The sequence below is a fragment of the Xyrauchen texanus genome, chromosome 23 (genome assembly GCF_025860055.1).
Source record: "Xyrauchen texanus isolate HMW12.3.18 chromosome 23, RBS_HiC_50CHRs, whole genome shotgun sequence".
NCBI lineage: Eukaryota > Metazoa > Chordata > Actinopteri > Cypriniformes > Catostomidae > Xyrauchen > Xyrauchen texanus.
Window position 1 is genome coordinate 9,384,743 of NC_068298.1, and position 15,623 is coordinate 9,400,365.

At 37.4% G+C, this 15,623-nt stretch overlaps 1 protein-coding gene across 8 annotated transcripts in view; it reads left to right on the forward strand.

Moving 5' to 3' along the window:
* LOC127663060 (acrosomal protein KIAA1210-like) overlaps positions 1 to 15,623 on the forward strand; it is a 52,776-nt gene that overhangs the window by 14,067 nt on the left and 23,086 nt on the right. For 2 of the 8 annotated variants that reach the window (XM_052154467.1, XM_052154468.1), the window contains exons 2-3: positions 1,427 to 1,483; positions 12,699 to 12,781. In XM_052154467.1, the coding sequence (XP_052010427.1) occupies positions 1,434 to 1,483; positions 12,699 to 12,781 (133 nt within the window). In that variant the 5' untranslated portion in view covers positions 1,427 to 1,433. The remainder of the gene's footprint in view (positions 1 to 1,426; positions 1,484 to 12,698; positions 12,782 to 15,623) is intronic. The other 6 variants (XM_052154469.1, XM_052154470.1, XM_052154473.1 and 3 more) reach the window with 3 other exon arrangements.

Here is a 15,623-nt window from a genome sequence, read left to right on the forward strand (position 1 = left end):
TTGGATATAACTACACAGAAATAGTTGGATAAGCAATTTTATTGCACTACAATCATATTTACATGCATGTCTTTTGGCTTTTGAAACAGTGAATATTTTAATGTGTACGGATTGGCCCCATTCACTTCCTATGTAAGTGCTTCACTGTAGATTAGATTTGTGCTTTTTTAAAGAAAAGAAAAAACTTAATTATGCCAAAAATGCTGTCGATTGAGCTTAAATTGTTCCTTAAGGTTTCAAAGTCCCTGTTTACACCTGGTGTTAAGATGAGTCTCGGCTGATCCGATCACATGTGGTCAGGTGAGACACATGCTGTTTACACCTTGCCGCTTAAATGCATCTTCTTTGACCACTTGTGTTCAGATTTTGAGGGGAAGGTCTCTGATTTCATGACGGCATACATCAATCACTATGTCAGTGTGTTACTGCATAACATTTAAGCGCAGTAAAGATAAAGAAAGCACAAAAGCAATTTTGTGGATTACCTGTATTATAGGAGCTTCAGAAAATCGAATTTGTGTCTCTGCATGTTGATATCAGACAAGATCCGTCAAGTTCTTGTGCTTGTGTACGTATCTGCTATTCAACATTTTCCAATATGTAGGTTATTTGCTCATAACGCTTGCATTTGGCAAAGTTTCAACTCTTGTTTTAGCGCAGCTGTCGATTGACAGGTGAGGGGTGGCGCTTCACTTCTGTATGGGATGCATTAAGGATGGATTTGCGTTTACACCTCAAATATGAAGTATGTGATTGTGATACAATCACAAAAGGTTTTAGACCTTTATTTAGCGCTGATCACGCTGTCTTTTGTCCTAATCAGGTGTGATGTGCGGAATGATCATATTATTGAGTGCTTATTGCTATTTTTCCAGCATTTTGCTGAACAGCCCACCCACTGTGAAATCTCATTGGTCCAAAATCCCCTTCCTCAAAACAGTACATTTAACATCAGATATCTTCTGATTAGTTGTTATTGTGACAGGTCCCACAATTTGCCTTACAACAAAGTACTGTGGTGGTACTAAGGTACAGTGATGGTATCAGATTGTAATTCCATGGCATTTTGACATATCATGGTACTCAATATAATGTACCATGGTATTAACATGGTATGGTACTCCAATGTAAGTCCAAGAATTCCACAGTAGTACCATGGTACTTTTAATGTTTTCACATTCAATGTGAACAGACCAATTGCTTGTTGGTGAAAACTTGTTCTCACACCTGGTTAGTGGAATAATTAAAAATCATTGTTCATTAACTCCCTATGTTTGTCACAAATGATACTTCACACAGAATGTTTGAAGCTAACACAGCTAGCATGCTTGCTTATGTCTTCTGCTTGAATGTGTCCTCTCCCTACTAACTCTCAGTCTTTCTCTCTCTCTTTCTTATTTCTCCCTTCCTCCCTCCCATCCAAAAGTTAAGACATGAAACGTCGGACGTCATCACAGAACTCTGGCGTTGGAGGCAGTCCAAGGTCAGTCCATTCGTTTCTGTAAAGCAAAATACAATTTTAGCGCTTGTATTACAGACCCACCTACATTTACACACTTATTCCAATGTGATTAGCTTGTGTAGTACCTGACCTCATAGAGTGTTGGACATGGAACTTGGAAGATTGAGGTTTGAGCCCAGTCAAACCAAGTCTGATTACGACACCATTTCACTTGCTTTTGGCTTGTGTGAGGAACAGATTGAAATTAAAATTATTTGCTAACAAATCTTCAACTCTGTCATAGCTCTCAAAGTCATGCTTGTACGAATGAATTAATTTTGGGTCAATTATCCCTTTTAAAATGAAAATATTATTTAGTAGTTGGAGTGTAATGGTTCTCAGTAAAAAAACAAACCATACGGTCCGCCACCCACTGTTCAGGAAGCATTGGCACCCGGTCAGTTCACCTCAAGTTTAATGATGCATCTGGAGCACAAGTGTTGGTCAAGAAAACAAAGCATCAAACAAACAACCTCCGGTAATGCACCTGAATGCATCTGTAAATGGATACGCTTGCTGTTCTGCAACCGTTGAAGTGGAGAAACTATCACTACATCCCTTCTCATATGCATTTTAATAGCAAGGCTATTCCTTTTATTGTGATGTACAGCTTCCGAATATTGAATATATGTTGAGATTAATTTGAAGTGCTTTTTTTAGTTAAGGACCCTGACAAAAATTAACCATGGTTTTTCTATAGCAATATTGTAGTAACCATGACTGCGGTCACCATTGTTTTCTGAACAGAAATCATGGTTTTGATACAATTAACCATGGTATTATAACAGTAATACTGTAGTTTCTATATAGTAACCATGATTTTACTATATATTGTAACCATGACAGTAACCATGTTTATATTGTAGTTTCTATGATATTACTACAAATGCCATGGTAAAACTATGGTTACTGTTGTAAAACAATTATTGTTATTTAAGGGCAAACCTGTTGAATTGTTTACCAAATAGATTATTCTTTGGATTTGGCAGTAATATTTCTTTGTTTTTGTTTGTTTTTTTCTGAACAAAGCACATACCGTACCAAAACCATGACCCTAAAACCATGATACAAACCAAACCATGAGAAATGAACCGTTGAACCGTTACACCCCTATTTAATAGGTGTCTGTTTTGTTGCAAAATATTGAAGCAGTGGTCAAATGTGACATGGTTAATGCTTTAAAATTACTTACAAATTTCTAACACAAAAAAAGTACACCAAGTACCATGGTATTCTTTGAGGTTACCTTGGAATAATTACCAAAGTACATAAATATGGTAATCATTCAGTCCCATAGGGAATATCCCTATTTTAATGGGAGTACCATTTTATTGGCATCTGATACTATTATTGTAACATGGTACCACCACAGTACTTTTGTTAGGTTTGTTTTCTTTGTGACCCCACTTCGTCAGTTTCGTAGAGGTGTGGACACAAGGCCAGCTGTGTGAACAATGCCAGGTGGTCTTTTATCCAGGGTTTGTCACAGGTCACACAAAGCTCACATCAATGGGGTCAAAGGGTTTCTGAATTGAAAAATAATAATACATGCATTATTGTACTTCTCATGCAAATGTACAAATCTTCAAACATATTTTAACATGTGGGAAAGCAATTGAAATCCTGAAAGAACTGCTTGGCTTATCAAACAAGAATTCCAAAAGCATAATTATAAAACGTTCCGACTCTAAATTCTGAATGGTTGAGCCATGCTCGATGCCCTTTTCAGAATCTCGGTTCCAGGTGTATTTTTTCCCATTTCTTTTTTCCATGGGGATTTCATAAAGTACTTCATAAAAGATGTGAACCAAACCAACCAGCTCTGAGGTTAATCACAACATTACAAACTTTTATTTGAAGCAAAAAAGTATTTGATAATTGGTAAAAAAGACAAAGGTTCAAGACTGTCCGTCTTAAATAAGGGACTGAACTATCATCCCCTGAAACATTGCAAATTATATAATCCATTGATTCTTGAGATCAGGGACAAAACATGTCATATATACAAAAATCATATTTATTTAAAAATTACGAAAATCATAATAATAAAAATAACTGAAAAGTTAAATCTAAAGGAAATGGCAATTATTTTTTATCAGGGCAATTATTACTTATCATTTTAAATAATTTAATTATATATATTTTTTTAATGCATGCTTGCATACTTGGAAGCACATGTAACTTAATCTGTCCTCAGCAAGAGGTCACAATGTTAAACTGCCAAAAAAGGCATAAAATTCTTTAATATAAATATCAAATGAAAGGTAGGGATCTTTAAGAACAATACGTAAAGTAAGCTTTAAATTTAAGTATCATTTATTTTCCACAAAAAAAAAACTGTTTGTCAAAGTTGTTTCCTCACTTTGCATCAACTTTTTATAATCCTGTATAAATCAGTCAATGTGATGTTCAGCTATAACTCTGAGTACCCCTTTCCCACTTTCTGTTCACGTTGGATGCAACAGTAGGACACGCGGTCTGGTAATTTTGATATTTTTTCTTATTTTAAACAAACAATGTTTAAGTCTCTGCGGTCACAGCTTCAACATGTCAACTCCATCATTCTTATTATGATAATTTCTGTTATAATTGTGGAATAATTTTGGCATTTTAGTTTAGGTTATAGAGACAGCTTCAATTGTGGAAAACATCGAAATGGCTGCAGTGTACAACACACGGTTTAGATTGAAAACTATCAATAGTGTTTTTTTTATCTACAGTGCATTCAGAAATTATTCAGACACCTTCATTTTTTCACATTTTGTTATGTTGCAGCCTTGCGCTAAAATGCTTTAAATATATATATATATATATATATATATATATATATATATATATATATATATATATATTTTATAAAATTAAGCCTAGGTGCATCCCATTTCTCTGGATGATCTTTGAGAAGTTTCTACATTTTGATTGGAGTCCACCTGTGGCAAATTCAACTGATTGGACATGATTTTGAAAGGCACACACCTATACAAGTTCTCACAGCTGAAAATTTCTATCAGAGCAAAAACTAAGCCATGAGGTCAAAAGAACTGCCTGCAGAGCTCAGAGACAGGATTGTGTTGAGGCATAGATCTGGGGAAGGCTACATTTATTTTTTTTAGATGCATACAAGGTTCCCAAGAGCTCAGTGGCCTCCATAATTCTTAAATGAAAGACATTTGGAACAGCCAGGACTCTTCCTAGACCTGACCACCCGGCCAAACTGAGCAATCAGGGGAGAGAGGCCTTGGTAAGAGAGTTGACCTAGAACCCGATGTTCACTCTGGTTGAGCTCCAGAGATCATGTGTGTAAATGAGAGATGGTTTATTAGCTGACATATATCCATTTATATATCTATTTAAAATTAATTTAGTATTAAAAAATAAAAACTCCTTATTTGTTCCTTATCACAAGAATCAGTTAATCAAATTAAAAACGATGACCAAATATAAAACTATTGATTTAAAGTTGTTGACTATAAGTATAGAAACAGTATATTTAAATTTTACTGCACTATATTTATATATATATATATATACATACACACACACAAAAGAGTGTAGTGAGATTGACTCTATTGCGCTATTCACAGAGTATCATTGAAATGGGTGGTCGATGCATGGCTCTTTTGCAGCGGTTTGTTTGCCACGATTCTCTGATTGGTGGATCTCTGCTCTTCAGAATCATGGGAAATGCAGTTCTATCAGGAAGACTCGCAGACTTGAGTGACATTTAAGATGACATTTATTTGATGAATATAAAACAGAGAAGTAATGTCTCTCTTTGATGTAGCGCTTTGTCTGGCGGTCCGAAGTCGTTGTACACGGAACCGTCATATCCTGTGAGATGGGTGGCAGGGGTGAGGAGCCTACCCCTGTGCAGGACGGGACTCAACTGGTGATGGTGGGGTGGTGGAGGTTGCCGTGTTAGCACACTGAAACAGCAATGTGATAGATTGTGAGCAGACTTATAAAGCAACAGCTTGCATGTGATTGGCTGGGAATTACCCAGCTAATGGTGCGATGATGTACAGCTGCTAGTGTTCCCTCTAGAACTACGCTGCGCTTACATTCCTTTAACAGAAATAGACCCTATTTAATAAACCCTATTAAACGCGATTTAAAAAAAATAACTGATGGCTTGAACAAAGGCGTAAAACATTGATTCACATTTTCTGAGCTCAATGTAGTGTCTGTCTTTAAAGGTAAAAATCCCTTTATTCTATCCATTCTATCCACCTTATTCCTGGGGGGTCTTTCTGGGTAAACAGATATGGGATGAACGTCCGCCGAAAGTTGTTATTTAGCATTCGGTAATGTAGGCAGTGGTCATTTAGACCCTGTTTTCAGTTGGTATTAGGATATAATTTGGATGATCCGATGACAAGTGATCAGCACTCTATACAGGTGTAAATTGGGTGCAAAACCTTTTGTGATCATATCACAAAAAAACATACAGAGGTACACTCTGTAAACACCATCCGTGATGCAGCGAATTGCCACTCTTATATGTCAATCAACCGCTGCACTAAATCAAGAGTTTAAACTGTTCATGACTCTGGTGACACATGGCTTTAAAAGGATATAACTGTTCGATCAGAATTTTTTTTTAATAGTTTACAAATACATGTATGAGTTCTTTAAGGATCTTCTTCAGTCTCTTCGTGTGCACTTACAGTATATTAAAATTGAGCTGTACCTGGTGCACCATTTTTCCATGCTTTTTTGTCTTTTGTGACATTTTTCTGGTTTATTTATTTAGGATGGTCACAGTGTGCAACCAACAGCTTTATGTCTCGCCTGACCACATGTGATCGGATCACCCAAGATACATCATAATATTTTGATGATCTGCATTAATTACAATACCTGTTGTTCTTCAAGAATCCAGTAGATTGCACTGTTACAGCAAATGTTACAAATGGTTTGAGAAACAGACGTAAAATACCAACGTATAATGTTCGATCAGTCAATAAACAGAGAGATGTAAATCAAAAAGTGAGTCATTTTATTTTGAATCATTTAACAAAACAAATACCAGCTATAAACAAGGTCTTAGTGAGTATTGTATTATGTTTTGCTCAAGTTGTTTCAGCTAGAACATGTTACGATATCCTTACAGAGCTCAAGGATATCATGTGCGGTTCGTAACTGTACATACATCCTGAGGCCACATCTTTAAATCGTCCTCCCAAACCTCTATTAAAGATGGAACGGCTATCCGTATATTGTCCTTATTAAGCTCTGTCAGGCTGTGCTCACACATCTAGAAGTATGAATGAATGATCAACACCACAACGGAAAATTAATGAACATATGATGCAACTACAACTGTTTACTTCTTAGCGGAAGTACCTCCCAAATTTCATGCAAAGCATCGCGGGGGTGTAGACAGACATAAGGTGGATATTAATCCATCAAGGTGCCTAGTTGCTTGGCAACTACATAGACCTTATTCCCAGCAGCGCCATCTTTGATTTTTAGATGGAATGATAACAAGGCTGTGAGGGAAAGATGTACAGTCTCTTCAATGGGCTGTACTGTAGTATAAAGTGTGTTTGGATCGTTCCGCAGACAAAACATTGAAAAAACATCTTCCCAAGAACATTCAGTAGACAAAAAACTACAGACAACATGAGTTGTGGAAAATCTAGGATCTTTTTACAGCTTTATGCCGTTTGTGCCATTGAAGAGCCTGTAAGTATCCCTCACAGCCTCGTTGTCATTCCCATTAAAAATCAATATTTTTTTTTTTTTTTTTAAAGATCATTCCAGATGTAGCACAACTGCTCATAATCGTGTCACACATGACTGGTATAACATTCATAATCTCATCCTTACTCAATAACTGGACAGATGCAAGACAATCTCAGTGTGTATGAGTGTATTTTCATTGTTCCTCCATTTTACTGGATATCCTCTTCAGCAGTGGTTTATGAAGTGTGTTTATGCTAAGTCATGGCTGTTCTTTGTATCTGTTGTTTTTCTTGTCTTGTTCTTTCATATGGCTGCATTAGCTATCAGTGAATCAGTCCTCTGTGAATCTGTGCAGCAGACTTTATATGCACTTCCCCCTGAGATAAATAGGAAATTAATGACTGTTATCTGATGACTTGAGAAGAGGTCATCCATGTGCTCTGTCACACCAGCCCCTCTAACCATAAGAACAAATCTGAATAACCCCTATAACAAATCTGATCCATTTAGAGTTTGTGAGAATGGTCTCTGTTAAAGAGAGTTAAACTGTTAGTTTAGCCAGAAATAATTAAAATATAATAATAATGTGGGCCTGGGTAGCTCAGCGAATAAAGACGCTGACTACCACCCCTGGATTCACGAGTTTGAATCTAGGGCATGCTGAGTGACTCCAGCCAGGTCTCTTAAGCAACCAAATTGGCCCAGTTGCTAGGGAGGGTAGAGTCACATGGGGTAACCTCCTCGTGGTCGCCATAATGTGGTATGCTCTCGGTGGGGCGTGTGGTGAGTTGTGCGTGGATGCCGCGGATAATAGCGTGAAGCCTCCACGCGTGCTATGTCTCCGCGGTAACGCGCTCAACAAGCCACGTGATAAGATGTGCGGTGTGACGGTCTCAGACACACACCACCAAAGTCACTACACCACCACGAGTACTTACAGTGTGTTGTGATTTGGGCATTCCAAATTGGGAAGAAATAGGGGCTGAAAATATAAAATAAATAAATAAATAATAATCGTCAAGTTAAATTTAATTATTGGTTTTATGAATTCACTTCATTTAATGTCATAGGAGCAGCACTTCCTTCACACAATACATGCTCAAAATGAATGAACAAATATTAGAAAACTGAAAAATGTGCATTGTTTATTGGCATCGTAGTCATCAACCAACACTGTTATCACCGAAGCCAATAATCTCAAAATATCGCCATGAATGCTGATATATCAGTGTAACACTAAAGGTAATACAGGTGTCAATCTGGCTTCAACATGTCCCAATCCCATAGTAATTTCTTTTCACTCTGTTCTGTCTTTTTCTAATAAAAGAGACAAAGACACATAATGGCAATTGTTTTCAAAATACAAAAGAGAATGCGATTCACCATTGCTGTGACTTACATTTGCAATGTCTGCCAATATGATACCAAGAGTATCACACCACAACAAACACAGACATGAGTCTAGGAAAGGCCCTATTTTGAGTGGAAAATTACTTTGTTTGTCATTGATGTAGCAGAAACTCATGAACCTGTTTGATATAAACAGGAAGTAGATGGTGGGGTGAGTAGAGGACAGGAAGTGTTATTAGAAGGGGAGGAAGTGATGACAAAATGTGTGGGTGGGTCAGATATGAAGTTACATGTGTTCCATAGTTAGGTTAAAACAGTAAATGTCTCCTCGCTGAATTGCATTTAAAAAAAAATATTTTTAGGTCTATAGAGGAACAGTTGGGCGTTGGGTTGACGTGACAGATGTGATGGCAATTATCTAATGTCTTAATTACAGACAGTGGGAACGCTGGGGCATACAGAGCTGTAGATGCAGGAACACAGTGGTACACAAATGAAATCTGCATATTCAGCTGGTGTACAAGACATTTTTTTAACACACACACCAGCTTAAAATGTGTCAGTGTAATAGCTGAAATGCTCGTTCTTATCTCTTGTTATCAACTGAAACGTGAACTGCTCTCTTATATTGGAATGATCCATGTCAAGGGCCCGAACTGCCTGTGTATGTGTAAATTGCCCCCACATCCTGTTTGGTCATTCCTCTGGCCTGGAGCCGCAGACGCCTGTCACAGTTACTATTTAAGAGTTTCCTCCTAGTAAGACGAGGATAGAGTCTGATCCAGGATAAGACCATAGTTACTCATGACCAATAATGTCTGGACAAACACTGAACCCTCAGCTGATCTGGAATCTGGTTTGGGCTGCTAGTATAAACATGTCTGTTAGTTCAGATATGGTGGATCCGGTGGAGTGAGTCGGCTCCAGTAGTGTAATCTACATGAGTCAGTGTCGGCATATCATCGTCACCTGCTGTGCGTCCTTAGGTGTTACGAAGACTCTGACATGAGTCCCATAAAGGGCAATAGTCAAGCAAATAAAGACAGGCCTAAATAGTCTCCATCTTCAACCCTCTTACATAAACATTGGAGAATGAATCACCACTGGCTAGTGCATTTTCGTTTTTACTCGCCAGACTTTAAACAACATGTAAACATAATGCAAATAAAAACTAAAAAAGATATTAAGAAAACTGAGAAGGGGGCATCATAATATTTAATTTATATATTGTACATATATTATACAAGATTGTACATTTTATTTTCATCTAGCTTTTGATCCTTTTAATTACATTTTAGCTTGTGTACAAATGTGCAAATTTCACATTCTGTCAGTTTATGTGATGTCATGAAATTGAATTTTTTACAATGATACAAGCTGTTTGAAATTTCATAAAATATTTTACAAAATATCCACAAGGTTGGAAACTATTGAAAAAAAAACCCTTGCATATATTTGTTAAAAATTCATATTTGCTGTGTTTTCTGAAGTTAAAATATTTCACATTGTATGATTGTGGCTTTTAAATATTTATGTATTTACACAGTTATTATACTTACTACATTTCTACATTTTGTAACATGTTTGTTTATATGCACTTATGCGGTTTACATGAACGTATATAACAAGCGCTAAATTGGTGCTGTCTGTTTAAGAGAATCCGGCTCCCCTACCAAGTGTTGACGGTTGAGTGAGCACAGCACCAAAGTCTTCCTAGCAAGTCAGTCCACTGTCGGCCATCTTTGGTATACTCTCAGGAGGCTATTTCCAGTCATGCTAGTGTAGCTCCTATATACTTGAATGGAGAAAGACCAAAATCTAAAATACGGTTGGCCAGGATTACGATCAAAGAACATATTTCAAACCAGCAATAAAAATCGAACAATAATGGAATCATAAATTGTGATTTTTTTTTTTTTACCTCATATTATGCTAAAAGAAACTTCCCCGGCTTTTATAGCTAATGTGCTTGAGTTGATTGATAGGTGATGTCTGTATCTAATAGGGGATTGGCTCTTTTAACTGTAAGGCAGGACTTCGTTCACTTTATACTTACATTCGTTGACTGTTGGGCACTCAGAGCTGCATGGTTGAGTGTTTCAATTTCTCCCTTCATTTTAACAGAAGTGGCCCATCTCTGCTAAATAATCTCTGAGCGCACATTAACAAGAGAGAAGTTGCATGGTGGTTTTTCCCTCATTCGTGCAATGTATGATTAGAAATAATGTGTCTTTTTATCTTTTTGATCACCAACTGACTGAAAATAACAGAAAGGATTTTAAAAGAGATATGAAATGTAAATTGGGTGCCCAGGGCTCATTTTTAGACACAAAGACTTTGAGATTAAATACAATGCAAAGAAGAGTAATATTATGATTGTTAGGAGTAGGGAGGGCAGGAAACTGTCATTTCCGGACTTCTTTCTGTCTGGTATTGTCCTTAATGTGATGAGGCTAAATACTTAGGACATTACATAACAGATGACCTGTCTGATGATAGGGACATTTACAGACACTATAGAATGATGTATGCACAAGCTACGCAAATTTAGTATGTGCTCAGGATTTAGTATGTGCTCGGAGCATATTGTACCCCTATGTTAACTGCCCATTTGTGGCAGCACTACAGAAAGAGCAGCATGCAAAAACACAATGTAGCATATAATGATGGAATGAGGCTGCTGCTTAAGGTGACATGATGGAGCAGTGCAAGCCAAATGTTTGTCAGTGTAGGCATGCCCACCTGCTCTGCTTTGGTGCGCAATATCATGTACAGATGTATGTGTAGGTTATCAGATTCTGCAAACAGTATAATTTCAACAATGACTAAGTTCAGTAAGGTTCTTCTCCAGTATGTGGAACCATTGGTGTTTTAGCCTATATTTAAATAGGTGATATTGTGGACTATGGCTGGTTTTGTTTTTCTCTTGTATTTGTCTGTTTTATTGTAAGTGGTTTGGACTGTGTGAGTCCTTAATAAAGCTTTGATTAAAGGAAACTTTTACTTGCATAATGTATAGACTTGCATGTTCAAATAGTTATTCTAAAAGTTCTCACATTCAGATCTACAACCTCTCGAGTTTTGCAACACTTTTACCTTCTATTTTGTAAAATCTGAATGTTTACTCGCCAATGGCTAATAAAATACCTATTTTAGTAACATAGTGCAAAACTTGGTCGCATGCACGAGTGAATTACTCGCTATGCAGAATGTTGAATTGTGGATTTTTGAGTATGAATTAGTAAGAATTTGAAAAACAAATTTGGTGTGTGTGTGTGTGTGTGTGTGTGTGTGTGTGTGTGTGTGTGTGTGTGTGTGTGTGTGTGTGTGTGTGTGTGTGTGTGTGTGTGTGTGTGTGTGTGTGTGTGTGTGTGTTGATTTGAAGTCATCGTGCAAAAGATTTGTCATCAAGGTAGAGACTAAGACTATAGCCTTCAAAGATAAAATGAATCATAGAAGAAAATAGTTTGTAGAACCAAAGTAGATAATACATTTGTTATTTTAATCTTAGTATAAAGGTTCCAAATAGAACCAAAAAGTGTTTATTGTCTAATGCCTTAGGAGAACCATTTAAAGTTCCATAAAGAACAATTTGTTCTCTTCTTCATTGGGTGCTGGTGGTTTAAAGAACTAAATAACCAAATAGCTATCTCAAGAATTCTAATAATGCAAATAAAAACCAAAAAAACATTCTTAATGAGAAAGTTTGTTGTTGAACCTAAGGTTATGCAAAGAACCACAAAAGAACATTTATTGTTAAATAAAGAACTATTGTGTAATAGTTCACCCATAAATGAAAATTCTTCATAATGTACTCACCCTCATGGTTTTCTAAAACCTATGTTTTCTTTTGGGGGGGGGGGGAGTTGCAGTATTCCATTCAAATGTGGTGCACTATGACTGCAGGTTTGACGTTGATGTCATTGGTTCGTGCAAAACACAATGTTTTTGTTTGATTGCTTGGACATTTCTTGGCAGATTTCTTCTATTGTGTTTCATGGAAGGAAAGAAAACACAGGTTTGGAACGTCTGTAGGGTGATCTATTAAGTGAACGATTCTTTAAAAACGTAGTTCATAAGATTTGTATTCAAGTTACACCATTTATCTCCTTTATACTAGTTGTTCTCCTGAGTAAGTCTACGTTTTTTTTTATCTCAGCAGTGATTGTGACATCATGGCCTCAGAATCCCCAGATGCTACATCCGCTAGTGAGCCATCAGAAGCAGGAGAAGGGTGTTCAGGTAAAGTTCTAGTCCAATCTATTGTGGCATTAAATATTCTGTATGTGAAATTCCTTACTAAAAGGAACCCTATAAAGAACGTCCATATATAATACATTTTGGCCACATTGATATCATATAAGAATAATTAGGACACACTGTACTCTCTTAAGAGAAAAAAGATACTTGTTCTCGCTGACAGGATGTCATGTAGCACAGACAAAGCCAACATTTGTCTCTCCCATACGAGCAAGCTTTCCACTGTCCGACATTTGACCTTTTGCTTTGGTTCAGTGTGGGAAGTAGGAAGCTCCAGACTACTTTAGAGTAATATCCTGCAAGGAAAGATGGAACGTCTACCGTATGTGGTGATGTGGATTAGCCATTTCCTTGCAGAATAGGAAGCTAGGAGAGGGAAGATAACCTCCTCTATCCAATTTCGAGTCTATCCAATTCAATTTAGATTGAGTTAGTCAATGGCTGGAGTGTGTTTGGAGGTCTGCCAGTGTGGTAAGCTTGTATATGTCCAGAGTTATCACAGAATGCTTTTGAACCTTTGATAATTGATCTATGACTGGGTTCACGTTAATTAAATTGATGGTCTTTACCTTGCACATAATGAGTGAGATGATATTTATTGTCCTTGAGTTAGATATTACTAAATGCTGATCCAAGAATAGGCGCTAGTAATGGGTACTTTTTCCCCAACATCTTCACACAGGAAGTCAGCACGTTGTTTCCAAGAGTTCCAGTACACACGTTATGCCAACTCACCGACAAGCACTATCACCTATCAGACATTTTTGCATCAGCTCCATTGGGTTTACCTTTCCCTGTGGTGCAACCGGAAGTGAGTTGCATCAGCAATGTGAGAGACCCTTAGTTCAGATCCTGCATTGAAATCAGGAAGTAATTGCATTCGCATAATCTGTGTTGTGCGAGATTCATAGGTTGCATTTTTCACTTTAGCATTACATTTTACTCCACTGATGGTTAGGGTTGGGTTGGGTTGGGTTGGGGGGTACAATTTATAAAATATGCTTTTCTCTTCACTGTATTACTGCCTGTACAGCTGAAAACAACTCACTTCACAACTCACTTTTGGCACCCCTACGTGGACATTTCACCTGCAATAAAGAACTCACACATGCCCATTCGCCCAACAACACTTACCATTTTGGCCACCTGGGGCACTGCTTCGAATTTCATTTAGCACAGACTAATTTTTTTACTAAAGAAAAGTCAACCTACTGTTTCTGATATCACTGTAGGATCACTCTGGTTTCCTAGTGATGTAAATTTTTGAATCAGTTCACTCAAACAACTCTTCACTGATTCGTTCACTGATTCATTCATTAAGCCTTCCTGTAGGCTACATTATTATGACTTGCTTTTATTGTAGTCCACTTTAATTGTATCAGCTCTAAATAAAGATTTCTAATAACTGATCCAGCAATAGGCATTAGATTGGATTGAATGATTTACTTAAAAAAAAATGTTACATAAAACAGTCCTTCATTACCAAAACAATTCTTAATAGAGTAGTCTTAGCCCCGTACAGACTACTCTCTCAGAGCACTGATCATTTAATGTGGCCACTTTTATACATACTGAGTCCCTGTTCTTAGAAGGCAATATTTAACATCCCTCACTGTGTAATCAAATAACTGAGCATTGAGTGGTTTATAAGAGATAGTGAGAGCTCTTTCTCTGCGTGTTGTTTACTCCTTTTAGACAGGCCACAGCTGGAGGCAACAGGCTTTGCCAGTACAGCTTCATCATGTGACTTTCCTTAAAATGAGATTGAGAGAGACATATCAGGCAACAATAGAACCCCAACACACAAAGTCATATTCTAGAGTCCTGAAGGACTGTATGCGGAGGCTTGTCAGCAGCACTAAAGAGACTTAAAAGAGATGTGACTATCACTGTGCTGGCGTTTGCAAAAGTGCACATGAAATCAGGATTTGAGCTTGAAGCCAGCCCATTCGAGAAGCCTTATGTTTAAAATTGTGAATTCAGTCACACTACCCATAGTTTGTTTTTAGTGATTCAATTCTTATCTATCGAGTTCAGGTAGGACTTGAGCTCAGTAGAGTAGGTCAGTAGGTCTCTTCCACAACATAGTGGGCTGTTCCAAAAGGTAAGCAGCATCATGTAGATGCTTTCGAATATACCTTGTTTTGGGCACAAATAGATTTTTAAACATGACCACACAGGAAGTCGGCATGTTGCTTCCTAATGTTCCAGTACACTTGCATCGGCCCCATTATGCTGAGTTGCTAACAATTTCCGTCTCCCATCAACATTTTTGCATCACTTTTGGAGTGTGACCTAAAGAGTGTTGCATCAGCAGAACGGGAGACCTGGATTCTCATACTGCGTTGAAACCAGAAAGTTTAGGAAGTTACGTTTTCCCGCTAAGATAAAATCTTTACTCCACTGTCGGTTAGGTTAAGAGTTTGGGTTAGGGTTTAGAGTTAATAAAATAAACCTTCCTCTTCACTCTAGTGCATCCTTTACAGCTCAAAAAACACTCTTGCTCACTTTTGGGTCCTTTCTGTGGGCATCCCCTCAAAACTGGAGCTCACATGTGCCCTTATGTTGATAAACACTTCTCTCTTTGGCCAATGGGGACACTGCTTTAAATTTAGGCATACACAGACTGAGTTAAGCTCAGTTAAAGGTGGGGTATGTGATTTTCTTTTTTGACCATTTTTTCAAAATAACTTGAAATCCTATTCCTAACCCACTTACTGGCTGTAAATTAGAAGCACTGAAATGAAAATTAAGCAATTTAATCATCTGTGGAACGGGCAGGACTCGAAAAACTCCAGCCGATCATTTTCAAGACCATCTAGAA